The sequence below is a fragment of the Cuculus canorus genome, chromosome 18 (assembly GCF_017976375.1).
Source record: "Cuculus canorus isolate bCucCan1 chromosome 18, bCucCan1.pri, whole genome shotgun sequence".
Classification (NCBI taxonomy): domain Eukaryota; kingdom Metazoa; phylum Chordata; class Aves; order Cuculiformes; family Cuculidae; genus Cuculus; species Cuculus canorus.
Genome location: NC_071418.1, coordinates 12,136,843 through 12,164,376, shown reverse-complemented (window position 1 = coordinate 12,164,376; position 27,534 = coordinate 12,136,843). Strand labels below are relative to the sequence as shown.

Here is a 27,534-nt window from a genome sequence, read left to right as displayed (position 1 = left end):
GGCAGGAGGGAGCCGGGAAGGACAACTCGGAGCTCCTGCGGAGCAGAGGGAAGCGCGTGGGACTCCTTACAGCCTCGGAGGGGACCCCTGGAGCCCCCGGGGGTCAGGAGGGAGGCGGGTGGGAACCTCCTGGAACACCGGCGGGGCAGAACCGAGCGAGCCCCTCGCATCCCGGCGGGCGGGAGGGAACCGGGGGGACCCCTCGGAGCTCCGGCGGGGCAGAACCGGAGGGTCCCCGTGCAGCCCCGGCGGGGCGGGAGGGAGCGGGGATCCCCCCCGGGACTGTGCCGCAGCCCCCCCGGCAGCCCCGGTCCCGCCCTGCGTCCCGCGGGGGCGGAGCGGCGGGCTCGGTGCGGGGCTCGGGGCTCGGTGCGGGGCTCGGGGCCGCCGCCGCCGCCCATGGAGCCGAACGGGACGGCGGCGGCGGGGGGTAACGGCTCGGCCGCCCCCGGGGGAGGCCCCCTGCTGATCCCCTCGGCCTTCGGGACAGTGCTGTCGGTGATGTACGTGGCCGGGGTGGCGGGGAACGTCTACACGCTGGTGGTGATGTGCCACTCGGTGCGCTGCGCCGCCCCCATGTACAGCTCCATCGTCAGCCTGGCCCTGGCAGACCTGCTCTACCTCTCCACCATCCCCTTCATCGTCTGCACCTACCTGGCGCAGGACTGGTACTTCGGGGACCTGGGGTGCCGCATCCTGCTCAGCCTCGACCTGCTCACCATGCACGCCAGCATCTTCACCCTCACCCTGATGTGCACCGAGCGGTACCTGGCCGTCACCCGGCCCTTGGACACCCTGAAGCGCTCCCGTGGGTACCGCAAGGCGACGGCGGGGGCCGTCTGGTCGGTGTCGCTGCTCCTGACTCTGCCCATGATGCTGATGGTCACGCTGACCGAGGGCGGCAAGGCCGAGGGCAAGGTGAAGAGGATGTGCGCGCCCACCTGGAGCGTGGATGCCTACCGGACCTACCTGACGGTGCTCTTCAGCACCAGCATCATGGCCCCGGGCATCATCATCGGCTTCCTCTACACGCGCCTGGCCAGGACCTACCTGGAGTCCCAGAGGAATCCCCCCCACAAAGAGAAGAGCAAGAGGTCCCCCCGGCAGAAGGTCCTCATCATGATTTTCAGCATCGTGCTGGTCTTCTGGGCCTGCTTCCTGCCCTTTTGGATCTGGCAGCTGGTGCGACTCTACAGCAGCTCCTTGCAGCTCACCACCCAAACCCAGAAGTGCATTAACTACCTGGTGACCTGCCTGACCTATAGCAACAGTTGCATCAACCCTTTCCTCTACACCCTGCTCACCAAAAACTACCGGGAATACCTCCGCAACAGGCACCGCAACTTCTACAGGTTCACATCTTCCTTTCGCAAGAGAGGCTCTAACCTGCAGTGCTCCTGGGGACGGTCCATGTCCTCCAGCAACCAGTACGACTACAGCTCGGAGGCCCTGGGCATGGCCACGCTGAAGGACAAGTGAAGACGAAGAGATGCTCCGGAGACAGCAGGACCAGCAGAGCATCTGGCCAAGGTAGGGCTTGGAACCCTTTAGCCCTGCAGGGTCCTAAAAACTTGTTTCTGGTGGTCACAGTAGTTAGAGGCAAGAAGTTGTGTGAACTCAAGTACCGTGAGGTGCATTTTAAGTCCCATCTGGTTTAGGGTTGTCAGGGGAGTCCTGCCGGGCACCAGCAGCCAGACAGGACAAATCCTTCTGGGTTTCGGGTGTAGAAGATGAGGTGAATACTTCATTCAGTTCTGCGCAAACTCTTTTCACACTTTGTTGGGTTTTCCTACAGCTCTGCACCGTTTCTCCCATGTGGTTTCTTAGTGCTGTCCTCAGGCTACAGCTGGGTCAGATCTGCTCAAGTCTGGAAGTGGCCTGATATTGCTTAAGCCTTAGGGTTGTCTTATGTATTACTGCTATCTGTTTGTAAGGTGTTAATGGGACCTTTAAGCCCCTTTTCCCATTTCCTATTACATTATAGTGCACTGCAGTTTCATCAAGCTGAAAGTCTCTATTTTAAAATTCATTGCAGCAGCACTTCGAACTCCAAGCATTCAAAAACCACAAGGTAAGCTGTCAGGAACCACAGGACTGCCTAAAAAAAACTTGTAATTTTTTAAGGTTTCTACCTAAGATTATTTGAATTTGCCACTGGTGATTTTTTTTTTTAAAGTTGATCCCTTTCTCAACAGTCAGCAAGGCTTGGAAAACTGAAAATTTACCTGGGGAAGAAAGAAAAATATCTTAAAATCCTGCCACTCAAAGATCTGAGGCTCTAAGTAAAGCGATTGAATCCTGTATCATGAGACTCATCATAAAAGGGATAAATTTATTTGTGACATTTCATCAAAAGTAATCTGCCTCAGTGTATTCTGCTCATTTCCCCCCACTTAGTGTCTCATAGCAAACCTTCGCCACAGGTACTAAAGATGTCTGTAAGCATCTAAACAATTGTAAAAACTCAGTTTATAAAATAAATGCTGATTAAAAAGTGGACTATCATCAGGCTTCCCCTGGCACAGTCTCTTAACCCAGCTCAGGGAGGGGGTATTTACCAGGGGAGAGGCTGCCGTACCCAGCTGTTCCCTGAAGAGCTCATGTATGTGGGGATGAAATTGGGCTCAACATTCGGCTTTTCATGCTTTGAGGATATGTAAAGCACAGTACGAGTCGCATAAACTCTTGTCATCAGCTAGTGTTGCCCAGGGACTTCTGAAACGTCTGGCAGTTGCTTAAGCAACAGTCATTTCCATTATCACGTGGCACAATCCAACTCCCCTCTGCCCGAGAGGAGTCCCGCTGCAGCCCTGCAGCGTTCCCAGGTTCCTGTGTCCTTGGGTGATCCTCTGGTGGTGCACACCAAACTTTAGGATACGTTTGTGCTAAAGCAGAGACATCAAGTCCTGACGCCACAGCCAAGGACTGGGAGCAGAGAACACAGCACAGCAACATGCTGGATTTTAGGCACCAAACTAACAGCAGAAAAATAAACCCTTCAGGGCATATGTTGGATGAAAACCAGGGAAGCACATTCCTGTGCTGGGACTCAGGCATTCTTCTTATAGATGCAGTTGTTGGGGTGGATTTCAGGAAGGGGAAAGTAGGTAACTCACCTTAGAATTTCTTGTATTCCTTTTAAACATAGGAGTGTCTTCAAAACACTGGTGACCAGTTTGTCACGTTCCGTTACTGTGTAGAGTCCCATGCTGGTCAGTATAAATACACCTAACAGTGCCCACTTCCTTATGAAACAGGGACTGACACACAGTTCACATCGGGAATTTGGCAAGGAGAGTGGGCATTGGCAGGTTTTAGGAACAGTTTTTCAGGAACTAATTAATTTTTTAATTATTCATTCTGAAGCCATTGTTGGTTCAGAGACCTGAACCACAGTTCAAAGACACTGTGGAAAGGCTGGAGTATATGGCACCGTCTGTGAGATGTGCTGTGCCATCCTGTTCTCAGGGAGCATAACTGTGCTGCTGGACACACAGCCTGGCAGAGCTCAGCGTGGCTGCATCCCTTCCTGGTGTTGCACTTGCCATTTGCCCACCTCTGAGAAAAAAAAAATAGTACTTTCTTATGCCTATAGAAAGAAAAACTGACCCTCATTTGGATCCTGACCTGACACTGTACTGATGCGTCTTGATTTCCATTGCTTGGCCTAAGGAGAAGGTCCTTAGAAGGCCCCCTACCCACCACAGTGTTACAAGGCTGCTCTAGGATGGATGATTACTATGTATGAAATAGCAGATGGTGGAAGAGCTGTATAGGTATCAAAAAGAGTGTTAGGGAACACACTTTCTGCCTTAAAAAAAAAAACACATTAAAACATCTAAAGCCAAATAGCCTAAAAACATAGTTATTAACAAGAAGAGGAGGCTGGAAAGGAGTCGTGCCTAGAAAACAAAGGATGAAAATGCAGAGCAGATGAGATCTACACTCGTAACCTAATGTGAGGATACCAAACAGAAGGGTTTGATTTGGGATACACTTCCCAAGGTGTCCCATCAGTCCCCAAAAAGGATTCTGTTACTTTGCTTAGCATCACGAACAGTGCATAGGGGATGTGCTTTCTGTGCCACGTCAGCAGAACATCAAACATCAAAGGGTTGATGGAGGAACATCCAGATGAAAGGCAAAAGGTTGGGTGTTTGTCACTCACTGGGTTTTTCAACCAGTTATGTGCTTCAGCCTGGTCCGATCCCAGAGCTCTCATCTCTCCCATCAGCCTCTGATAAACTCATATAAGGTTACTTTAGGTATGGAACCAGTAAATTTGATGGGACTCACAAAGCATGTCATTGGGACAGAGGAGAGCCTGTTTAACATGCAAAAGTGGCCGACAATCACAAGATGCTGCTGTGTGTGATGAATGACAGCTCTTCAGCAGCGCAGGAAGTGTGATACAGTGCAGACTTTGCAAACACAACTCCTTAGGAGCCTTTTGTACTCCTGGGGAACAGAGCTCAATTTAAAAGACAAATTATATAAACAACATCCCTCTTATTGTCCCATCGGACCAGTTAGACTGCCAGAAGTCAGTAGGTTTGACCCACTTTGTAAATATACTGCAAGGGCAGATGCTTTAACTGAGTTCATTGTGTCTGTAATTGGGCAAGCCTTGACTCCTCTGGGTGTGCCTGTAGTTTGGAAATGAGGAAGCAGATTCGTGTGTCTTCCTTGAGCAACAAAACAAATTAATCCAATCATTAGCTTTGGAAGGTGATTGCTGCTGCCTGTCTATAGCATAGAGCCCTGTCTGGGGCTGACACAACCTTGAAGTTACCTGTAAAAAGTAGCTTTGCCTGTGACCCCAGCTATTTTGGGGAGGGTGTTGGTTTGAGTTTGGTAGGATCTCAGTAGTCACAAGTGCGTCTCTCCGTGCAGGCCATGCAGAACCGCTGTAGAGCAGCTCAGGCTGTTTTCTATGTGACAGAGAGGTATTACCTGACCTCAGCACTAAAAAAGATGGGTCAGGACTCCCAAATCTGTGAGATTAAAAACATATCTTGATTCTATAACCACTGAGGTTCCAAAAGTGTGTGAAAATTGAGGCGCACTGAACCAGAATCTGGACGATAGGACTTTGCAAACTCTGCTTATCTTATCACTGCTGGTAAATCTGAAGCATCTCAGACCAGGGTTGAAGGAACAACAGGAAAGTCAGTCGAGCTGTAACTGAGTGAAATGTGGTGATTTCCTTGGAAACAATTGTACTTTGGCTGTTCTCCTACATTCCAAGGAGGCAAGCAATGTGTACGCTGGGAGCATTTATCATACCCAAATCACTGTAATCCTATGCGTTTTAATGTGGTTTTGTTAATTATAAATGACATTTTGCTGCAGGTTTAGCAACACAGCAAAATGGGAAAGGGTAATTTTAGGAAAGGGAACAGCATTTTTCTTGTTGGGTCAGTAGATGTCCCTGCAAAATTCCATACATGCTTTACAAGAAAGAGAATACTTTAATCACTAGAAAAACTCTTCAAACACCCCTTAGGGTATAGGGCTTTATGACACTAAAAAAAAGAATAAACAACCCAGACTGTAAAGAAATGCAGTTCCATCCTGAGTGCTCTCTCCTTCCTTTAATCTTAGGTAGCATCTACTGAGGCAATGGCAAATTTTCCACTTTCACTTGAATACAGAAAATGCCAGTCCTTTGTGGGACAAGTCAGAATGGTTCTTCATAGTGGACACAAGAGAATCCATTTGAACCTGACTGAATTTTTTCAGGCTTTACCTTCAGTCCCACGTTGTTTTACCATTTTCCTCCCCACTTTTCTCAAACAAATTTGCAATAAATGCTCAAAAGCCCCCACATTACAATTTAATCATCAGTACAAGAAAGTCATTAACATTTTAATCCCTATTTTAGCAGCCATTTTTGGTGTTTAGTGTGTGATTGAATACCCGGGAAGCCAGCGCAATAGAGGTGATTTTATGAGCGCATTGTACCTTGTGCAGTACTAAATGCATGGCTTGCTGCCCAGTTGCATTAAGCCAGGAGAACAGGTGGATGACTAAGTTCATAATCCATTCCCCATCAGCAAGATGAAAGGAAAAAGTGCATAACCCTCATATGCGAGCCCAGCCCTCAAACCATGCGAGCCGATAATGCAGCACCCTAGAAATCCTGAAGGCAGCCCCAGAAAGTCAGAGATCTTGGCCGTGAAATTTGGCTGGTTCAGGAACACTCAGCTCTCACCTTCGTATTTCTGAGTCCCTCTGGTGGCAGCAGCAATCTTCCATCCTGAGGTCTCGGAAAGAAAATGCGCTTTTTAATTTCAGGCTTTAAAACATAGCGGTTTCACACAATCAGGGCACAACCTGACTACACGATAGCATTTAATGTCCTTAAGGTATACTTTAGAGTAAAGATACTACAACTTCTGAAAGGGAAGAGTGTGTTTTGAAAAGAAATTCTCCTTCCAAGTGCTAACTTTCCCACATTTCTTTCTACGCCGAACGCAGACTACCTTATTCCTGCCGTTTTGCACAGCATCTTTACTGCCCGCACCCGCAGAAACACCCAGAGCCGGTAACTGACTGTAGTTTAGCCCAGCTGGGGTTTTTTTTACCTTATAATGTTGGTTGTTACTGTTAGTATCAAGTTTTTCTTGGGAGTTGGATAGACATGGAGTTAATTGCTGTGGCTTATAAGAAATATATTGCTTTGTCCTCAAAACTGTAACAGCAGCTTCACAGGACATAAATACCCTTTAAAGTTATTGTTATTATCATTACACAAAGTTTTTTGCCCTTGTTTGGGAATGTATGTAAAACACATCAGAGAGAAAGGACACATCAGTTGGGAACAAAGTATCCAGGGGTTTTGGTGTCCCCGGTTGAGTTTTGTGAAAGCAGATGGAGGAGCGTGCTGCAAGCTCGCTCAGCCAAACCTCTAGGATACACCGAGCTTCTGTCAGACACCCAGCACTGAAGGACATTATTGAGGTGTATTAAAACCCTGAACAGGACAAACATTGTTATTTAAAATTATTAACATTTCTGGCTCAGGAATCCAGCTCTTACCACACATTGTTTCTCTACTGATCGTGTATTACCTTTGAGCAAGATTAACTGCATCCTAGCAGGTTTTGAACGGTCAAAATTACGCTTTGTGATCTGCAGTCCCAACTAGAGGCTTCCTGTCCCCAAGGACAAGGTTCCCAAAGGGAAAACCAAAACAACATTGCTGCCACATTTTCCCTTTTTTCCCCAGCCAAGAAAGGGACAGTTAAAAGAGGAAAGGCAGAAATGAATCCCGAAGAATTCTTCTGACATTTGGGCTCTGCTTCTCTGTTCTCTCCATTTATAATTTAAATTTTAATTTAAATGAAACATTTTTGTAAACACTGGGAATACTCCTATGATGAGCAACAAGGTGAAGAGTTAAGAAGCATTCACTGAATTTGTTAGAGAAAACTGAACTTACCACAGAAGATCTCACCCAAACCCCTCCATCAAGATATCTGGAGGGCAATTAGTAAATCAGTTTGTGCAAAACCAAACTATCCAGCAATATTAGCCATGCTTGTTAGAGAATACAATTCTAAAACCAAAGCAATGCTAACACTGGAGAAGTAAAGTCTGTTTCTTTCAGCTTGTTTAGCCCAGCATCTCTGCGATGTCGTTTGCCTTTCCTTGTGCATTCCCATTAGGATCTTGAATTCAGCTCCTGAATTCTTAATTAAAACCAAACATCATTTCATCCAAACAAAGCAAGAGAGATTCCTGAAGCTAAATGTGGTGTGTCCATAAACACAGCCTTTTGGAGACGGTTCCCACTTCATATATGCCCTCCTGCAAACCTCACTGGGGAATTCCATCAAATTCACAACACTTCTACGCCTTTTAGTTGTTTAAAATACCAGCTTGACATTTGAGAACCACAACGATGGCTCTTGCAGGAAGCCTCCCAGGAAAAGGCAGTGTGTAGCAATTATTTCTCAGGCTACATTGAGCTTACCTTTCAAACATACGCAAGCATAGAGAAGGTAAATTCACTGTCACATACCAATGCTTAAAGGAGAGAGGCCCATATAGAGGGAGGGACATCAAACTTTCAGGGACATGTCGGTCCCCCCTAGACCATGGCAGCAGGCAGTATCATCTCCTGTACCGAGCTCCTGCAGCATCCTCCCTTTGGGGAGAACGGGCTGACAGCCAGCTCTCAGCATTACACTACTCAAAAACTCAGTAACCCCACTGATTTAAATTGAGTTTCTGCTTTTTTCTTTATATCAGATACTTTTTCTTTCATTTAATGCTGTAGGAGGGAATATTTTCTTATTATGAAGTCAGCTGGAGCCCTTGTTACCTCTAGCCACTGCACTTTGAAAGCAGAATGACACACCCCATGCCTCGCAGTAGCAGCAGTTATCTGATCCCATTTATGTCCATTTATTCATCTTCCTTCACATCATGCTTGACCAATCTGGCCACCTTCTCTGATGGCATGACTGGCTGGGTAGCTGAGGGGAGAGCGGTGGATGTGCTTACCTGCACTTCAGCAAGGCTTTAGGCACTGTCTCCATAACATCCTCCTAGGGAAGCTTAGGAAGCATGGTTTGGACAAGTGGACAGCAAGGTGGATTGAGAACTGGCTGGATGGCAGAGCTCAGAGGGTTGGGAACAGCAGCACAGCATCTTGTTGAAAGCCTGTGGCCAGTGGCGTTCCCCAGGGGTTGGTACTGGGCCCAGTCTTGTTCAGCATCATCCATGACCTGGATGAGGAGACAGAGTGCACCCTCAGCAAGTTTGCTGACGACACAAACTGGGAGGAACAGCTGATACATTAGAAGGTGCTGCCAATCAGCAAGACCTGGACAGGCTGGAGGGCTGGGCAGAGAGGAACCTCATGAAGTTCAACAAAGGCAAATGCAGAGACCTGCACCTCAGGAGGAGCAACCTCCTGCACCAGTACAGGTGAGGGGCTGACCTGCTGAAAAGCAGCTCTGTGGAGAAGGACCTAGAACTGCTGGTAAACAGCAAGTTAACCATGAGCCAGCAATGTGCCCTGGTGGCCAAGAAGGCAAAGGGTATCCTGGGTGCATTAAGAAGAGTTCTCTTATCCAAGAGGTGCCACCTACAGAAGGGGAAACCTTTCCTTTTGGAGGTAGCTTAGGACTCAGGTTAGCTATTAATGGCTTTGATTAATGGAAGCTATTCTCAGCTAGCTTTGCTAGGAACATGACTGAAATGCATCTTCTGATAAAAACATCTTCATTTCAGTGCATCAGTATCCTCTCTAAAGCCCCTGCTCAGGCAAGAAACTCTACAATAGGGAAGGAAAATCTTTCTTCTTTACATCCTGGGAGCCTCTTCTTCCCCATGTTGTGGGTTGGGAATGCTGGGGTCAGAGGAGGTAAAGGCAGGGCATCCCTCCCAGGCAGTGCCTGTTGCCACAGCTCCTCGCAGGATCTTGGTGCAGAAGAGGCCAAGTCAAAAGAATCCCCCCATGTTCATCACCAGTTGCTAAACACAGCAGAGCTCACCTGTCATTCTGTTGGCATGTTTTTTAGAATGATTAAATCTGTCGAGGAACCTCCACCTGCCTGAGGCACAGCACTAGGAATACCCAGCAACGGAAGCCGGGGAAATAGCAAGCAAGTAACTTTGCTTGGCTGTTTGCGTTTGTTTTAATACAATTTATTGTGGCAAATATCTCTCAAACGTATAAGCGCCACCTTTCAGCAGCTTCTGTTAGACAGGACAATGAAGGTGCACAGCCTCTGGTGTCCAGGTTAGGCGAAAAGCTCCTGGCAGATCTGGTGTCAACATGGCAGGGACAGACCACTGGGGACAGAGCTGGAGCACCGCTTCATCTCTTACCTCCATCCATCATAAGTTAATATTTTCTTTACCAGGCATTGTGTGCCCTGGGTATTCAGTATCTATCGTTATTATTAAAAAAAGAAAGAACAAACTGTAAGAAGCCTTAGGTTTAACCCAATAAAAGACAAGAAAAAAAACTTATGACTTCACAGCCTTGGGAAACTTTGTGTTCCGCCTAACTCGAGTCCTCTTGTTCACAGCCCTGGAGGGGCCTGAGGGAAACGGATGAGAGGGTGGCTGGTGTGGGGAGAAGGGCACTACCTGCTGGATGCAGAAGTTCATGTGTCACATGGAATTACTCACTCATCTTAATGAGATCTCAGAGGAATTCCCATAGGCTTGGGAAGGCAATCCTGCATCAGCATCACGCTGCCTCCAGTAACAAGGCTTTACATCTGGCATGGAAATAAGACAAGGAAGAGATGGGCACCCCGAGGGGGCTGCAGAGGAGAGCACATGCCCAGGCAGCTGCTGGAAACTTGAGGCTTCTTGGAATCTCACCTCTTGAGAGGATCTCGGTGCAGAACCAGCATCTGATCTGGCAGCCACGGCCCCAGTTTGAGACACAGCTAAGTCCCAGCTTGACTTCCACAGAAGTCCACCTCTCTTCTTGTCCTATTTACTGTGCTCGCCAGCAGACCCGGTACAGGAGCCTCGAAGCTCTGCTGTGAGCAGTAAGCCCTCGCGGATCAGTGTTCGGAGTTTCCAAGGCAGCGTGGGACAGCACCAGCGGGATGTCTGGTGCTCTGAGAGTGTCAGGGCACAGAAAGAAGCAGCAAGGTTTGCTAGCACGAGCACATTAGCTTAGATCTCAGAAAAAAAAACATCAAAGCAGCATCTCAATAGGCATTTTTTGCATTCAGTAAACGTTTGTCTTTGAGAGTTCCACGGCATGTGTTTCAGCCTCGGGCTGTGGAGGGTCTATGTTTAAATACAGACTTCATCACAGGACCCGCCCAGTGACTGTGCTTTCTCACTCTCCACAATCTCCTGTCCACTTTGAAGAGAGCTTTTACAGAAAGATCATGGATCAAACGTTTAGTTTATTTGTGCCACAGAAATATGTGCTTGCTTTTAACATGTTGCTGCCTTTGGTGTTATTTTAATCTTGCCTTTTTTTTCTGTCTGTGCATGTTCTGTCCTTTCTTTGTGCAACATTTCCTTCTCAGCACCGAGTTGCAGCCTCTCCCGGGACTCTGCTTCCACCCTTGCTTTGCTCCATCGCTAAAACATCGCTCCTCGCCCACTCTAACAGCCCTGTGAGAGTGTCGAGGCTTTGGGGAAATTTCACACCTCTTGAATTTCAAATGTGTCATTTCAGGTTGCCCGCAGAGAAGGCAGAAGTGTATTGATTTCCTCAGCGTAATCAGAAAGCGGGCATGTTTCTGCAAGTGCAATTGATATAAGCAAATCTCCAACTATATTAGAGAAGTTACATCTGCATAGTTAGGAGCCTAATTTGAAAAGGTTTTCCTTTACCGTTGCCTCAGCTTCTGTCTCCTCTATCCCCTCATTTAGGCTGATACATCGGTTTTGCAGCCTTATGGTTTTAAAGGATTAAACCATTTTTCTTTATAGTGGGGTCCAATCAAGCCAAAAATAATTATTTCTTGTCCCAATCAGCTTCACTGTCCACCCCCAGGCAGTTAAACCAATACAACTGATGGGCCATGGAAAAAAGCGCTTGTAAAACAACACCTTCAAATTGGTTTTAAAAATTATGGGTGAAAAGCTTCAAGGACCTTGAGATTGTTCTTGTTTAACATATTGCCCAGCCCAGTAAATGGCTGAATCCACAATCGAACAACTTTCATCCCGCTGCAACTACAAATATTTGTAAGACTTGTGTTTTCAGTAGAGTGGGGCTTTACCTTCTGTTTTCTTCTTTCTGGTTAGGGAGTAAGGCCATGGCTTTCCTCCCTAGAGATGCACATTAGCCCCCAGGGAGGCCTTGTAAAGCTTTGTGAGGCAGAATAAACTTCAAGAATCTTCATATCTTTGCCAGAGCACCCATGAAGACGTAGTATGGCCGCTTCAATCCACACTAACAACTTTGATGCTGGATCCTTGGTCTTGGAGGGACTACACACTGCAGGATGCTGCATGGGGGAGCAGGTTTCCTTACGTTGCCTCTGAACCTCTGGGGTTTTTTTTGTCCTGTTCAGTTTTCAATTAGTTGACTCACACTTCACAGGCTTCATTTCCCAGCACATTAACAGCTGGTCATTTTGAAGGCTGCAGTTGGTGAGGGCAATATCTGGAATGGATAGTAATTACTCTCTGAGCTCATTATAATTGTTCAGTTATTGAATAATTTGGAAAGGCAAGCAGGGGGAATACTTGGTTCATTCAGAGCTCGTTTAATCACTGCTAAATTCAACCTCTCAAAACAGTGCTCACCTTGCATGGATTTGAAAACCTTTGCTTGCCTGCACTGCCAGGGAAAGCAGGAACACTTTTCTTTGACATCAGTCACCATGACTGCACTTGTTCTTTGCCTTAGAGCATCGTGGATTTGCTCCTGATTCCCTACTAGCTCTGACCCTCCCACGCTTGGCGTTGTGAGCATTAAAATCTCTCTGAAGCTGCCATCAGTCTCCAGTGAGATGTTTAATTAGCAGCAATTCACCTGTGAGCTCTCAGGCACTTTGGTGACCAAATTTGCATCCAATGAAAAAAATGATGTTACAGACAGAACAGCAAAGTGCAAGCATTTAATAGAGCTCAGTAAGTGTGATCAGGAGAAAAGCTTCTAAGCCCATGTCATTAGCTGTTGCTGCTGAAGTAACAGTTCCTGGGCACATGTTTCTTCTGTTTGAGGTTTTTGACAATTTAAGGCTTAGGAAGCAGGTTTATCACCCAGAGGATACACAAACTAAAGAGGAGGAAGAGTCCAAACCGAACCTTACCCTTCAGAGTACACTTCAGAACAAAGTAAACTCACTTTTTCTGTTAGGGAGATAGGGGAATGAGCCAGATCTTGTATGTCTGGAGACAAACCAGTCATTTACAAAGGCGTCCATCAACTTCCTGTGTTTTGCTTTGTTTAAATGCTGAAAAAAAAAAAGGAAAATAATTTTTAAACAGTTTTTTTCAGAGCAAACTCTGCAAGGCAAATTCTGCAAAACAGAAGAGCCATAAAAGCAGGTTGAACTTAAAACCCGACAACTTTGACAGCCTTCTTGCAGCAGCACAAAGCCACGTCATTTCTGCAGTTACTCGTGATTACAAAATTGTTGAATGAAATGCAATCCAAACCTGTCAAGGGTTGTAACTCTCAAACAGGCAGAACAAATGATTTGCAATGATATGCAGTCGAGTGCTCCACTGGGTCCTTAACTGAATGCATTGCCAAAATGGTCCAAATTAGTGGACCTTTTCCATGCTGTGTCTGGGCAGCTGAGGGGATGAGAAAGCTCCTGGTAGGAATCTAGTTGATTTTAAATGCTCTGTTGATTTGGGGGTGGGTTTTTTTGGTGTTTTGGGCCAAGAGACACAAGGGCTTTCTGGGCTTTCTCTGCAGGAGTGTGTGCAGTCAGAATTCCTGTAAGCATCAGTTTTACTGCCTCTTAACCAACTGGACAAGTTGATAGAGACCTGGCCCTGAGAATAAACACTGTCTCCGTTGTTGAGAATAACTGTCCTCAGAAAGGAGAGACGTGCAGCTGAGCAGTCACCCTCGCTGCTGGGAGCCACAACGGAGTACAGGACGTGCCCGTGGGCTTGCAGCACCACCCCAGCAGAAACCTGCTCCTGCTATCAGCCTCAAACAGGAATAGTCTGCAAGGAGGATTAAGGCTAGAAAAGCCAGCGCTGGTAATTCAGGTGCCATAACAACACTCAAACTCATTTTGCAGAAATACAGAGAACTAGCAATCTTCACCTGAGTCACTTATAAAAATTCCTACCGAGGGCTGCCTGTGCCTGGACACAGAAGTTGGCTTTTAGCTGCAATACAATTGTTGCAAAATGCGCGAGTTTATGGAGTTTTCATATTTCAGATTAGTTTCAGCTGTTTAGAAATGGTAAATCCTTATGTGTAGGCAGAATTCTTGGCTATTCTCTCTAAAAAGAACTTTAATATTTATGGTCAGGCTTGTACCATTGAAAGGAGAATGAGATTAGATAAGCTTATTAAGCCAAGCATTTTTTCCACATCTGCATTCTTCCCAACAAAATTATACTTCTCAATTTCAAGGTAGCTAATTTAGAGACGGATTTTACTCATCACAGCCATATGAACCTGAACCCCTGGCCACGCTCCATGGATAAAGCTGGCATAGATATACATATGGTGTGCTCACCTTTCCGGGCAGCTGGACTGTTCAGAATGCATTCAACATTCACAATTCAACGCCATCACTATTAGACAACTAAAATCTTAATAATTTAAAAATACTTTGCTGTATCCTAGTCCTGTTCCCACCTTTGTCTCCTCCACACCACAAGCAAGCCCTCCCCATCGCGTGGGCAGTAGCAATGGGTATCTAGAGCAAGTGGTGACTGCAGGTTAATAACTGAGCTGAGGCTTCTCCCCTGCCACATGTCTGTCCACAACTAGAAGGGCAGAAAACTAAGGTTCGATAACCCTGTTCCGCTGACGGGCAGGGGAAAGGCAAACAATGACATTTACTTCTTAAGTTAATTGATCCACTGACTCATTTGCTCCATTTCATTCATTAAAAACAAGGCTTTAAGGCTCAAAGCTTTCTGGCTTGTTTTTTTTTCCAATTCTGTCAAATGGTCTAATAAGAGAATATTACTGTTCTTTATGACCCTTGGCATGTTTGTAACTTTAATACATAAGCCCTTAGCAGCATACACACAACTACAGTGCTATCACACCTCCCACGCCAGGGAAGTCAGACGAGCAGCACAGCTGCTGACAAACAGCTTCTCTGCTGCTCTGCTCAGGATCCTGCAAGTCACAAAGCTGTCCTGACGAGAGCACAGAATAATTAATTTAGACCTGAATGTATCAAAAGTATCTCCCTGTACGATTCAGCTAAGGAAAAGTTTTTGATTACTGCCCATCTGGGCATGCTCTGTGGCTGAAATATTTAATTGAAGGAGAATGATGAGGAAGAGAACAAGCTTTAGCGGTCTGCTCCAAAGCCTGGACAAAAGTCTTAGCTACCGAGTTAAAACATACTTAACTTGTATTGAAAGTGATAATTTCTGCAGCATGCTGGAGTTCACTGACTCACAAGCCATCTGGAGGTGCTAAAAGCATTTAGAAAACAAGATTAAGGGGTCTGAAGTTCCAGTTGTCGAGGTGAAAACAGCAAGGCTCAAAGTTAGCTGGCAGTCAGCTGTGAAGATAGATGACTTCAAGACTCTTGGCACTAATAAGTGCAATGTGAGCGAGTGCCTTCATCACCTCCCAAGCTGCGCGCTGTCTGCTGGGTGTGCTTTGAGAGAAAGCCACATTTACTTGGTGCCTGTGCTGAGGCAGAGAAACAAGATTCTTCCTGCCTGCATTTGGTCTAAACCGAGGAGGATCTCCACATCTGGAAAGGGAAAGTGAGCAGGGAGAGGACTGGATCTCCAGATATCGTGCAAGCATGAAAAAGCAGACTAGAACCTCAGGGGACAGTATTGAGCGGGGGTACATCTTCTACACCTCAACTAAAGGATTATAAACTGGAAATAACTTTGTCTTTTCTTATGGTTCCAAATACCCCAAAATTTTGAAACCTTTACCTTTTCTTTCCAAGGGCAAAATTTCTGTATGCTTCTGTGTATTTATGAATTAAGTCCTTATTTCTTCTTGGATTGTTTCTTATTTACAGGTCTATACTCTGCCCAGTGCCAGAGAAGGTATGATAGATGCTATACATGGAGGACACCATCACCTAAAAAAGGCCCCGTCGATACACAAGACACATGCAGAAGAAAGCTTAATTGATTATTTTTTAAACAGATGAATGCAGCGTGGATTAACGTATTTTAGCATACTCAGCATTCACTATTAATTTAAACAGAATATGGACAGGATAAACAATTCAAGTAAATGATATTGAGGAGGAGGTCCCTCAGTTCAACACTGATACAGACATTTCAGTGTGAGAGAAATGTCCCGCAGCTGCTCTCTGCCTGACACCATCTTAAATTTAACTTACTCCTCTGCTTGACTGACTTTTGTTCTATTTCTTTCTTCATACTACTGAAGGACAGTTTATTCTGATCATATTCCTTCCTGTGGTAAGGAAGGCCTCCTCATTGATTTCTATATACCTTAAAATATAAAGAAACAATATAAGAAAAACACATTTATGGCCCACAGAGCTGTCATAGTGAAGTAGAAATAATACAAGTGGAAGATCGCATTTCTCACTTCTTACAGAAGTACAATCACTAAATGGCCTTAGAGTTTGCCTAGTTTCATGGCAGTCTTTTAAGTTTTGACTCACCTGGTAAAATGCGGCCGTCTTTTTATGAGGTTATTCAGTGAATCACGGTTAAAGCCGTAATATGCAGAGAGGAGTCCCAGAACACATCTCTTCAGTAACATAAATCAGAAATAAAAATATTTGTCTGCTAGAGGGAATGGAAGAAACTACCATCCAGAGACAACACATGCAGAACTGCTCCATTAGGACTTGTCATTGTTTATTCCTGCCAGATTTAATGGTCTGGCTGGCAAGTTAATTTGGTGAGGAGGTCACCTCCAAGGTGTGAATCCACTCAGAGACCTCACGGTAGCAGTGAAAAGCAGTCCCAAAAGCAGACATCAAGATTTTTTTCCTGTGAGAAAAGGAAAACTGAGGAAAGGCAAAGAGACAAGTTCTCAAGGTGTCTTTCCAGAAAAATCATGCCTCAGTAACCTAGTTGGCTTCACTTTTTCATAGAATGGTTTGGGTTGGGACGGACCTCAAAGCCCATCCAGTTCCACCCCCTGCCATGGACAGGGACACCTCCCACTGGATCAGGGGCTCCGAGCCCCATCCAACCTGGCCTGGAACCCCTCCAGGGATGGGGCAGCCCCCACTGCTCTGGGCAACCTGGGCCTGGGCCTCCCCACCCTTACAGCAAAACATTTCTGCCTAAGATCTCATCTCAATCGCCCCTATTTCAGCTTCAAACCATTCTTCTGTTGTTAAAGGAATAGGAAGGGTATCCATTTCTAAAATGAGCTTTTTGAACACTGGAGGCCTATTACAAGAAATTTCCAGAAAAAAGTAACATGGACATCCCATGAATCTCAGCTTCCCTCTATAAATAAAGTATTTCCTGCAAAAAGAGGTACTATAGTTCCAGGCATGCACTCCTTCTGTACTTTGCACTGAGTCTTCAGCTTGAAGTCTTAGTGCATTATTAATCCTGTATCTGACCTGGCAGCTTATGGATTGAACCGAGCGAGTCCTTGACAGCCTTGGGGTTATCCGGCAGTAAACCCAGATACTTTGAGTAGCAGGGAACATTGATCCCTATCTTGTCATCGTTACAGCTGTATAGATGGAAATAAATATCTCTGCAATAAAGGGTGCTGTTTCAAGTATGGGCAAATGGAAGAAAAAATGGAGCATTTGTGAAAAACGAAAGCTGAAGAATGAAAAAATCTCAGAAACTGAGCAACACTTGACAGTTGCAGAACCATCAGAAATTCTTATTAAAGATTAATACACTACATGGGCTAAGAGGGTCATAGGGAAAAAGCAAGGTTCCTTTTCAGTTCTAGCGAGCCAGTCTAGGCATAAATAACGGACTGAGCTTCTACATCATATCCAATATATGCTACAGGTAAAAGCTTAAGTGCCCTGGGATAGAATTGAGATAAGTGATTTGAGGGGAGGTGATGGACAGAGTCAAAGAAAGATGTGCGGGTGGAAACAGGACAGTTCTTTTCCTTGGACAGTCCATCCTGAAAAGCTTTAGGACAAGCCACCACCACTCCTGGTGAACATAAAAAGTGCCTGCACAGATACTCTAGGGATAACTGGATTGTCATTGAGAGCTGACCAGAAGGTTTCAGCAATCATGACAGAATCACAGAATCACAAAATCACAAGGTTGGAAAAGACCCATTGGATCATCGAGTGCAACCATTCCTAACACTCCCTAAACCATGTCCCTCAGCACTTCATCCACCAGTTCCTTAAACACCTCCAGGGAAGGTGACTCGACCCCCTCCCTGGGCAGCTGTTCCAGTGCCCAATGACTCTTACTGTGAAGAATTTTTTTCTGATATCCAACCTGAACCTCCCCTGACGGAGCTTCAGGCCATTCCCTCTTGTCCTGTCCCCTGTCACTTGGGAGAAGAGCCCAGCTCCCTCCTCTCCACAACCTCCTTTCAGGTAGTTGTAGAGAGTAATAAGGTCTCCCCTCAGCCTCCTCTTCGCCAGGCTAAACAACCCCAGCTCTCTCAGCCACTCCTCGTAAGACTTGTTCTCCAGCCCCTCACCAGCTTCGTTGCTCTTCTCTGGACACGCTCCAGAGCCTCAACATCCTTCTTGTGGTGAGGGGTCCAGAACTGAACACAGTATTCAAGGTGCGGTCTCACCAGTGCTGAGTACAGAGGGAGAATAACCTCCCTGGACCTGCTGGTGACCCCATTTCTGATACAAGCCAAGATGCCGTTGGCCTTCTTGGCCACCTGGGCACACTGCTGGCTCATGTTCAGTTGGCTGTCAACCAGCACCCCCAGGTCCTTCTCTTCCGTGCAGCTCTCCAGCCATTCTTCCCCCAGTCTGTAGCGCTGCATAGGGTTGTTGTGCCCCAAGTGCAGGACCCGGCATTTGGCCTTGTTGAACCTCATCCCATTGGTCTCGGCGCAGCGGTCCAGCCTGTTCAGATCCCTTTGCAGAGCCTCCCTACCCTCCAGCAGATCCACACTTCCACCCAGCTTAGTGTCATCTGCAAACTTGCTGAGGGTGCACTCAATGCCTTCATCCAGGTCATTGATAAAGACATTGAACAGAGCTGGACCCGGTACCGAGCCCTGAGGAACTCCACTTGTGACTGGCCTCCAGCTGGAGTTAACTCCATTGACCACCACTCTCTGGGCCATCCAACCAGTTTTCAACCCAGGAGAGTGTGCGCCTGTCCAGGCCAGAGGCTGACAGTTTCTGAAGCAGAATGCTGTGAGAAACTGTGTCAAAGGCTTTACTGAAGTCCAAGAAGACTCCATCCACAGCCTTCCCCCATCCAGTAGTCGAGTGATTTTGTCATAGAAGGTGATCAGGTTAGTTTGGCAAGATCTGCCTTTTGTAAACCCGTGTTGACTGGGCCTGATCACCCGGTTCTCCTGCATGTGCTTCATGATAGCACTCAAGATCACCTGTTCCATGACTTTCCCTGGCACTGAGGTGAGACTGACAGGCCTGGAGTTCCCCGGATCCTCTCTGCAACCCCTCTTGTATATGGGCACAACATCAGCCTCCAGTCCAGTGGAACTTCCCCAGTCAGCCAGGACCTCTGGAAGATGATGAATAGGGGTTTGGAAAGGACATCCGCCAGCTCCTTCAATACTCTTGGGTGGATCCCATCCGGCCCCATAGACTTGTGGGCGTCTAGCTGGGCAAGCAAGTCTCTAACCGCCTCCTCTTGGATCATGGGAGCCTCATTCTGCCCCTCTAACTCTTGGATTTGTAAACAGAAGGAACAACTTTCTTTGCTATTAAAGACTGAGGCGAAGAAGGCATTAAGTACCTCAGCCTTGTCCTTATCCCCTGTCACTGTTATTCCTTCTGCATCCAGTAGAGACTGGATATTCTCCCTCATCCTCCTTTTCCTGTTAATGTACTTGTAGAAAGACTTTTTGTTGTCTTTCACAGACTTAGCGAGTTTTATTTCTAGTTGGGCCTTGGCCCTCCTGATTTTTTCCCTGCACGATCTCACTTCGTTCCTGTAGTCCACCCAAGATGCCTGTCCTTTCCTCCAAAGCACATAAAGCTTCTTCTTATTATTGACGCATCTTGAGATCTCCCTGCTCCACCAAGCTGGCTTTTCCCCCCGCCGGCTCCTTTTCCGGAACACAGGGATGGCCTGCTCTTGAGCTGCTAGGATTTCATTTTTCAAGAGCACCCAACCCTCGTGGGCTCCCTTGCCCTGAAGGACTGTTTCCCACGGGACTTTGCTAATCAACCTTCTGAACAGGCCAAAGTCTGCCCTCTGGAAGTTTAATGTGACTGTTTCGCTAACCCCCTTCTTAATCCCACCTAGAACTGAAAACCCTATCATCTCATGATCGCTTAATCCCAGGCGTCCTCCAGCCGTCAAATCCCCAACAAGACCTTCTCTATTCACAAACAGCAGGTCTAGGAAGGCACCCTCCCTTGTTGGTTCGCTAACCAGTTGTGCAAGGAAGTTGTCTTCAATGCACTCCAGGAACCTCCTAGACTGTTTCCTTTCTGCTGTATTGTACTCCCAGCAGACATCCGGAAAGTTAAAGTCACCCACAAGGACAAGAGGCAGAGATTTAGAGACTGTCCCCAGCTGTTTATAGAAGAGCTCATCAGCTTCCTAAGAAGGTTTACAAAACCAGGGATAAGGCAGGAGTGTGCTATAGCTAGTTCTTCATGATGTTTTACAAGGAGCAACAAACACCCCTTTACGACTGTGCTTTCAGCTGGATTTCCTGGGAAGACACCTTTCTAAATGAGGTTAAGATGCATGGCAGGGCCACCCGCTGTCCAGAAAGGAAATGACTGCCCTGCTGCTCTTGGGAGGTTTGGGTGGATTTCCACACAAAAGGCTCAAAAACAAGAGAGAGAAGTTGGGGTTTTTTGCTTGGGAGAGGGAAGAGGAGGAGGATAGGTGGTTGTAGCCACCCTTCCACCGTCCCCAAAGAGCCCTGACCTCTAGCAACATCTCCTGGGTTTATTCCTAGAATTTAGACAAAAACATTGCACAAAGCTAAATGAGCATGTTAGAGAGGTCCAATTCACATGGAAACACTGTGCAAGGATATCTGGATGTAGAAGGAATGTGAGGAACTCCCTATTCCTTCAAAGCCATCTTCATTTCCTGGGGAAAAGAAAGCTATAAAGGAGAAATTCAAATGTAGTAAAAATTGTGGTTGGAGAAACAAAATCAGATTTTCCTGACAGCAGTCATTTCCAATGTCATTTGTGCTACACTAGTATTTTAACGTGGATATCTCATGTGCCACGGTCTTAGAAAGCACCCTATTGAAATGTTGACTTAGAAACAAACATAAGTAAGACATTAAGCTAAATTTCTGCTATAAACCCAAATTAAAATATTTTTTTGTAATTAAAGTATTCTGGAAAACTTTTCTGGACCTGAAATTCATTGAGATGCAGCTTCAAGTATTTCAGGTGGGCAACGCACATTGAGGAAAATCTCAACATAAATGTACCTTTCCAAACATCCAGTTGATTTATGAGGATTAAAACCCACAAGGACTCCATGGCTGCATACACAGCGAAAATTTTATATATGAGAAACACCAAGGAGGAGAAGTCCAGTCAAAGCATCTAGAATCATGTCATAGGGGATAAAACATTGAATTAAAATGTATGCTATGGTACTGAAAGGCAGGTTTACAACAAAAACCTAATCTAATCACATACCTCTTAATTAACAAAAGTTCCTGATATTCCCAGAAAGCTTTAGATGGAAAGAGTTTAAAAACTGTAGTTTCACAGAAGTCCTTGGGAAGCTGCAATCACTTAGCAGGGATTCAAACCCGGGCTTGCTTGCCTGCCTTATTTTCTATTTCACCCTGGGACCTCGCATGCAAGCAGCCTTTACCTTTCTTCACAAATGTTTTTCTTTCAAAACAAAACTCAACACTCCTGCATACTCTTAACAAACTGCTTTCAGGGGCAAGGCTGTGCGTTCTATGGCAGGACTTAGTCCCAATTCACACTGAATATGTACTGACCTTTCTTAGCTCTGTTTGAACCATCAGGGCTCTTTACAAAGGTTCTCACCCAACTGGGAAACATCAAAAATCAAATTCGGTCATCACCATGTGTTCAATTAAGAGCACTTTGTCTGCAGCAGCTTGGCATCAGGTTTATGCTAGTTCAACAGAACAAATCCTGTCCTCAGCATAATCAGAATTCCAAGAAATAGAGTGCTGCATCTCCCACAGGCAGCCTGAACCTGAAAAAGGACAGGCAATAACTAAGCAGTTCAAATTCAGAATTATCTGTCAGGAACTGGGAAGAGATACCCTTAATAAAAAGTTATTCAGGGTAGTTAAGCAGACTAAAATAAATTAAGCCAAGTTTATTTGTAATGAGCAGTGAATTCTGCAAATCCCACTCTGCCCCAGGAACACCAGCCTTTCTGCAATTACTGTTTCCCTGCTGGAGGCAACATTCAGAGTCATTTAAATTGCACTGTACTTCCTCACTTGCTGTTTAATTTCTGCATAGATGTAGATGTTGCTTTTAGTAGTCTAGATATTGAAGCTTCGAACAGAAAAATCTCGGCTGGTACTGAAACACACAGCATAGTGAATTGTATCCTTCTTTCAAAAGGTGAATTCTCTCACCAAGCACAGCACACAGTTTTCCCCAAATTGTATTTGACAGGTTTGGTCGCTATATTGGCCACATTACTGAAGCGTAAAACCTCCCAAAGACAAAGATCAACTCGATTTTATTTCTGAATGTCAGTCAATTCACAGCCTAAGAGATGCACTGCGCTCAGGAGATACTATAACAACAGCATAGCCCAAACAGGAACATCCAAGAGGAGATTCACCAAGATTCCCCCCCAGTCCAGCACGATGGTGTTGAGCAGCGGTTCAGGGGGCAGCTCTCAAAGTGCCCTTTTCATTTAGCACAACTCAAAGCCTGTAGGACAGACAGAAGTAACAAACACTTTTAAAAGTGGCAAAGCAATTTAGGACAGTGTTGAAGAGCGGTGATAGGACGTATGGTGGAGTTGGGAATTTTGGAACATAGGACCTCAACTTGCAGAGTCCCAACCCAAATCCACATGGCTCCACTCCTACTCAGATTCCACTGCTAGCGGGCGTTTTGGGGAAAAGGCCACATATTTAAACCTCGAGGTAACATTAGGAATCAAGTTTTAAGCTGGTAAAGCAGTTGTTGGTGTTCTTGGTCTGCCTTCACATAGACTTGGGCGTAATGCATATTCCTGGAATGAACAGGCTTTGAGACAAACATTTAGATATCGAGCTCAATCAATTTTATTATTTCCTACTATCCAACCATTTTAACAATTATTCCTCATTAACATGGACAAGGAAGCCTTTATCAGGTTTGAGAACAAAGAAAAACTACAGAAGACTAATCTTGCTGGCATGCCAAATGAGAACATTCCCAACAGAACAAGTCCAAGTGTCATGTCATCATTCCTTTATATATTGATCTACACTATAATTCCCCCTAATATTTATTATTTCCATAAAAAGGTAAATTAAAACAAAAGTAAAAATTGTACACATAAAATAAAAATCAAAGCTTTCCAGATTTTAAAAATGTTTCACAGAAATTACAGACTATTAATAAAACAAATCAACATGTTTGCTTTAGAATTTGATTGAGAAAAACGATTTTCCTATCATTTACCTATCGACACACTGACCTGCAAAAAGCTTTGATTGTAATAAGAAAGCAAAGCAGCCAGCAAGATTGTGCATCCTCTTGTTACCGTCTGCACTGCTGTGCAATCATCCCCTCTTCTCCGAAGTCCTTGCAATTCGTTATTCAAGGAACACCACAGACTAACGGTCTTAGTTAATAAAAGGAAAAAATCTTCATGCTAAACTGAAAAAGAGAAGTCCAGAACTTTTTGCAACAAACAAAACATTGGTTTAGGCAAGAGAAAACACAGTATTTCACAACTCAAGATTTGTAGTTGCATCAACACTAAAAATAAACAAGTTTTCTTCACCTTACTCTTAAGAGTACATTGAAAATATGTATTTATTTGGTTTTATTATCAAGCTCCAGCTCAAGACCGTATCAATTTAAAATGCAGGTGGACAGCAGTTGCCCTCCAGCCCCACATCCCACAGTCCACCGGTCCGCGTGGCTTTTTACCCCTCAGCTGTTCCCCTCCACGATCCTACTGCCCTACCTGGCAATTAGGAATTGATGCATGCTCTGATGAATCCAGAGGACTGTCTGTTTTTCTCTGCCCAGCTCTCCTTTTTAGTATTCGCTTCGTGTAGACAGTTACATGGTCAAACCACCTCCACCAAGAGCTCTTAATACTGGGGAAAGTGTAACTTCCGGCAGGACGTTAACAACAGGAAGACTTATTTTCACTATGACTCAAGAGAAAATGAGGCAAGTTGGGAATGGTAAGAGATCAGCATCAGAGGGATGCAACACCATGGCATCCCCCAGCACACCAAAGCATTTGTAATCCAAAAGCAGTGTGTTTTCTGGATAACCAGAGAATGGTGTGTCTGACTTTGTATTAACTGCTCCCAGTCTGTAGCAGAAAATATTTGTAGTAATTCAATAAAAAAAAATTCAAGTAAGTCCCAGTAGTCAAACCACAGGAGCATTGCCCACGGGGAGGAGAATCTATTCCTCTCACCAGAAGGTATGTTAAATAGAAAAACATTCCTCTTGCTCCATTAATTTGGGTCAAGCTTTCTACATCCCCTCAGTTACTGAAGAGACTAAATAATGAACAACAGGTAACAGCAGCACAGAGAGCCACAGCAAGACGTGGTCCAAAGGACTGTTTGTCTCTTTTAAACTAGAGAATTAAACAAAAATAATTTTAAAAAAAGAGAGCCCACTCCCAGATTCTTTTGGAGTCTATCCCTCTGGGACATGAAAACAAACCATTTTTCAGAATATATCAAATTTAAGATGGTCTTTAAGGCACTGATTGCAACACTTATGGAAAAGGACATATGAAAACAAGATGTATTACAGCACATTAATACAGTTGGGAAATTCTAATCGAATGTGAAGTCACAAGAGATGTTGTATCTCCCTCTTTCCTCTCCTCTTGCAGGGCTTCTCTCATTCATCAACATGATCCATCCCTGGAGGAATTACATCAAGACTGGATCCCCAATGCCATGGTCTGGGTTGCAAGTGAAAGAGATGGTGATGGCATAGCGAGTGCCCCAGTGAACCTTTTCCACCCGATGAAGGTTCTCCGATCCAGAGGTGAAAAAGGAAACCCGGCCTGTAAAGACAAAGTATTTAATCAGTGACATGGAATTTGCCACTCAGCTGTCAGCTTTGCTGTTTTCTCAGTCCAGCTGTTCCCTAGCTACCTGAGAGCCCAGAGGTCATCACAAAGACAAACCGTTATGAGCTTATGCTGCATTCTGACAGCTTAATGTACTGTTTAAAACGTACATTAATCCTTTGTGCTACAAAGCTGAAGACGTAATTCCACCACATCTCATAGTTTATAAAAGGCAGGAGGAGGCCAAGTTCTGAACTTGGCCTCAAAAAAACAAAAAGCAAGCAACTCCAGTAACTGTCGAAGTGTATCGACCTCCTCCCTGCTCTGCTTCTTGGCTGGGCTCTAATTTTAGACCAAAGGAGAGGAAGTATGACAAAGGTGGAAAAAAGCCTTCAGTGAAAAAGTACTCAGCAGGTTTACAAAGCAGCTGTGGCAGCTTCTCAGCATGGTATCAAGTATTTGCTATAGCTTTTTGTGCACATTCTCATCACTCACCATTCAGCCAGATCAGAAATTCATGTATCAGTCATACACAAATTAATTTTCCTTACAATGAGCCACTGCATCAATGCATTGGCTCAGAAATTGTTTGATAGATGCAAGTGCTTCCTCCTGTGCTCTATCCTGTCCAAGCTTTGACCACCACCTTGCCTTGGGGTTCTCCAGGCCTTAAATGGCATGAAGGTGAAATGTAGTTACTGTGACAATGACAGCAGAGGTACATTAGCATCCCTCTTGATGGAACAGCAGAATGGAGCCCTCTGTACTCTCGCATTATCAAAGTGCTCTGAGAACACAAGAAGTTTGATGTTTATCAAATAGCTCAGAACTGACACAACTCTGTGGGACTGTTCGTGTTCTCAAGAGAAAGCTCGTAACACACCTATACACAGCTGCTTCATCCCAACAGCACGTGCGTATCCTATTCGGGCTTTTTTCCCCACTGTTCAAATTAGATTAAAGTTTATTAAAAGGCTTATCATAAGGAACTCATATTGACAATCGAACTCATTCGAATTGACTCATTCACAATCAGGCAAAATAAAGCACTTCTACACATACTTAAAATTCGTACAACAAGCTAAACTATGCCAACCATTGTACAACCTCCTCTGTAGAATCACAGAATCACAAGGTTGGAAAGGACCCATTGGATCATTGAGTTCAACCATTCCTAACACTCCCTAAACCATGTCCCTAAGCACTTCATCCACCCGTTCCTTAAACACCTCCAGGGAAGGCGACTCGACCACCTCCCTGGGCAGCCTCTGCCAGTGCCCAATGACTCTAATGGGCACCAAACAGCATAAAAAGTGATCCAAAATGTGGATCACAACTAAAAGTGACCCAAAAGATCCAGAAGTTATCTTGCATGCATCCTAAGCAGCACACATGGGAGATTTGGACAAAACTCAACTGGCCTCATGGAGCTTGGTTTACCCACCAACACCTGAAGTCTGTTTGAGCAGGTTCTGTGTCCCTCGCATGTGCAACTGCATTTCACATTTAGTCTTTCATAGGTCACACAGTCTTTCACAACTGCCAAGCAGAAGTCATATCACACTGCTCTCTGCCTGTGGCTGAACATCCATAATTAGTAAAGGTGTATATATATATATATAAAAAATAGATTCATTCAGATGCACAGTTCATTTACACCTTGGTGTCCTGCTTTTCGGGATGACAGACCAAACGAAGGCAATGTTCTGCTATCCTGCAAGTACCACCCTCAAGGATTTCATATGAAGTCCCAGTGTCATTAAATTCTTTTTTTTCTTCTAAACCTTATTTCAACATCATTCAAGTACTTTACGATCAGTCCCTCACCTACACACCCAAACTGATTTTCAAGCTTTTTTGTTTGATGTCTTGTTAGAAGTAGTAGTAATTCAGAGTTAGACAACTTTCAGTGTATTGTTTAAGCCAGTTAAACTGGATATTTTGGCTATACAGAATGTCTTCTAATTTCTTTAATAAATATGTCTTCATACATATGGTATCTTGCAGCTCCTTCTGCATCTGGCCCCATATCTGTCAGCTTGGGTCTCTTCTTGGGTCATTGAACCAGCCCACAGGCAGTTTTCATGGTACACTACTTCTAATAGCATAAATGTTCAAAAAGAGAGCAAAGAATGTTAATTCCCATCCCATCTGACAAAACCCTGATGGAATATATGGCAATATCATTATCCAGGGACTCCTGGGGAAAGACACAAGGTAAAAATCAAGCTGCACCATGTCGGGATAGGATGAATTCTAAAACCTTAAAGCACACCAAGACTGGACCCTTCATACTCTTGCTTCAATTCACAGTATATGGAAATCACTTCAAAAATTAAATCACTACAAGAAAGCAAGCAGCTCAGGACTAAGCAGTTCCTTACGAGAGCATGGACCTACTCGCAGGTTATAACCTGTCCTTCTAACTATTCTTTAATCAATTTTCAGTCAAGATTTTAAACTCCAAAGATCTAAATCATGAATAACACTAGTGAGTTAGTAGGATCATATGCAATATGGGTCTGGTTTTAGCTGTAAGACTGCATTTGAAGTATGAAAACTTTTTTAAGTGTTACAACACAG

The 27,534-nt window shown here is 45.0% G+C and overlaps 2 protein-coding genes across 9 annotated transcripts in view; one reads left to right on the top strand and one right to left on the bottom strand.

Moving 5' to 3' along the window:
- Positions 1–36: 36 nt before the first annotated feature.
- LOC104068680 (urotensin-2 receptor) lies at positions 37–24,903 on the top strand. Of its 5 annotated transcripts, XM_054083540.1 has the most exons (3): positions 37–1,530; positions 2,036–2,071; positions 2,196–3,276. In XM_054083540.1, exon 1 carries the CDS (start codon positions 400–402, stop codon positions 1,477–1,479), a length of 1,080 nt encoding a protein of 359 aa, XP_053939515.1. In that variant the 5' UTR covers positions 37–399; the 3' UTR covers positions 1,480–1,530; positions 2,036–2,071; positions 2,196–3,276. The 5 variants fall into 5 exon arrangements, with proteins under 5 accessions (XP_053939515.1, XP_053939517.1, XP_053939516.1 ...); XM_054083542.1 differs by lacking the exon at positions 2,036–2,071; XM_054083541.1 differs by lacking the exon at positions 2,196–3,276 and having other exon boundaries at positions 1,985–2,188.
- OGFOD3 (2-oxoglutarate and iron dependent oxygenase domain containing 3) overlaps positions 23,010–27,534 on the bottom strand; it is a 45,719-nt gene continuing 41,194 nt past the window's right edge. For 2 of the 4 annotated variants that reach the window (XM_054083544.1, XM_054083545.1), the window contains exon 10: positions 23,023–24,945. In XM_054083544.1, coding sequence (XP_053939519.1) covers positions 24,809–24,945 — 137 coding nt within the window. In that variant the 3' untranslated portion in view covers positions 23,023–24,808. Of the gene's footprint in view, positions 24,946–27,534 lie in introns of all 4 variants that reach the window. The other 2 variants (XM_054083546.1, XM_054083543.1) reach the window with 2 other exon arrangements.

Bases quoted from the DNA above. Each gene is read 5' to 3' on its own strand.
- LOC104068680 (XM_009571588.2), top strand. From the start codon at position 400: ATGGAGCCGAACGGGACGGCGGCGGCGGGGGGTAACGGCTCGGCCGCC.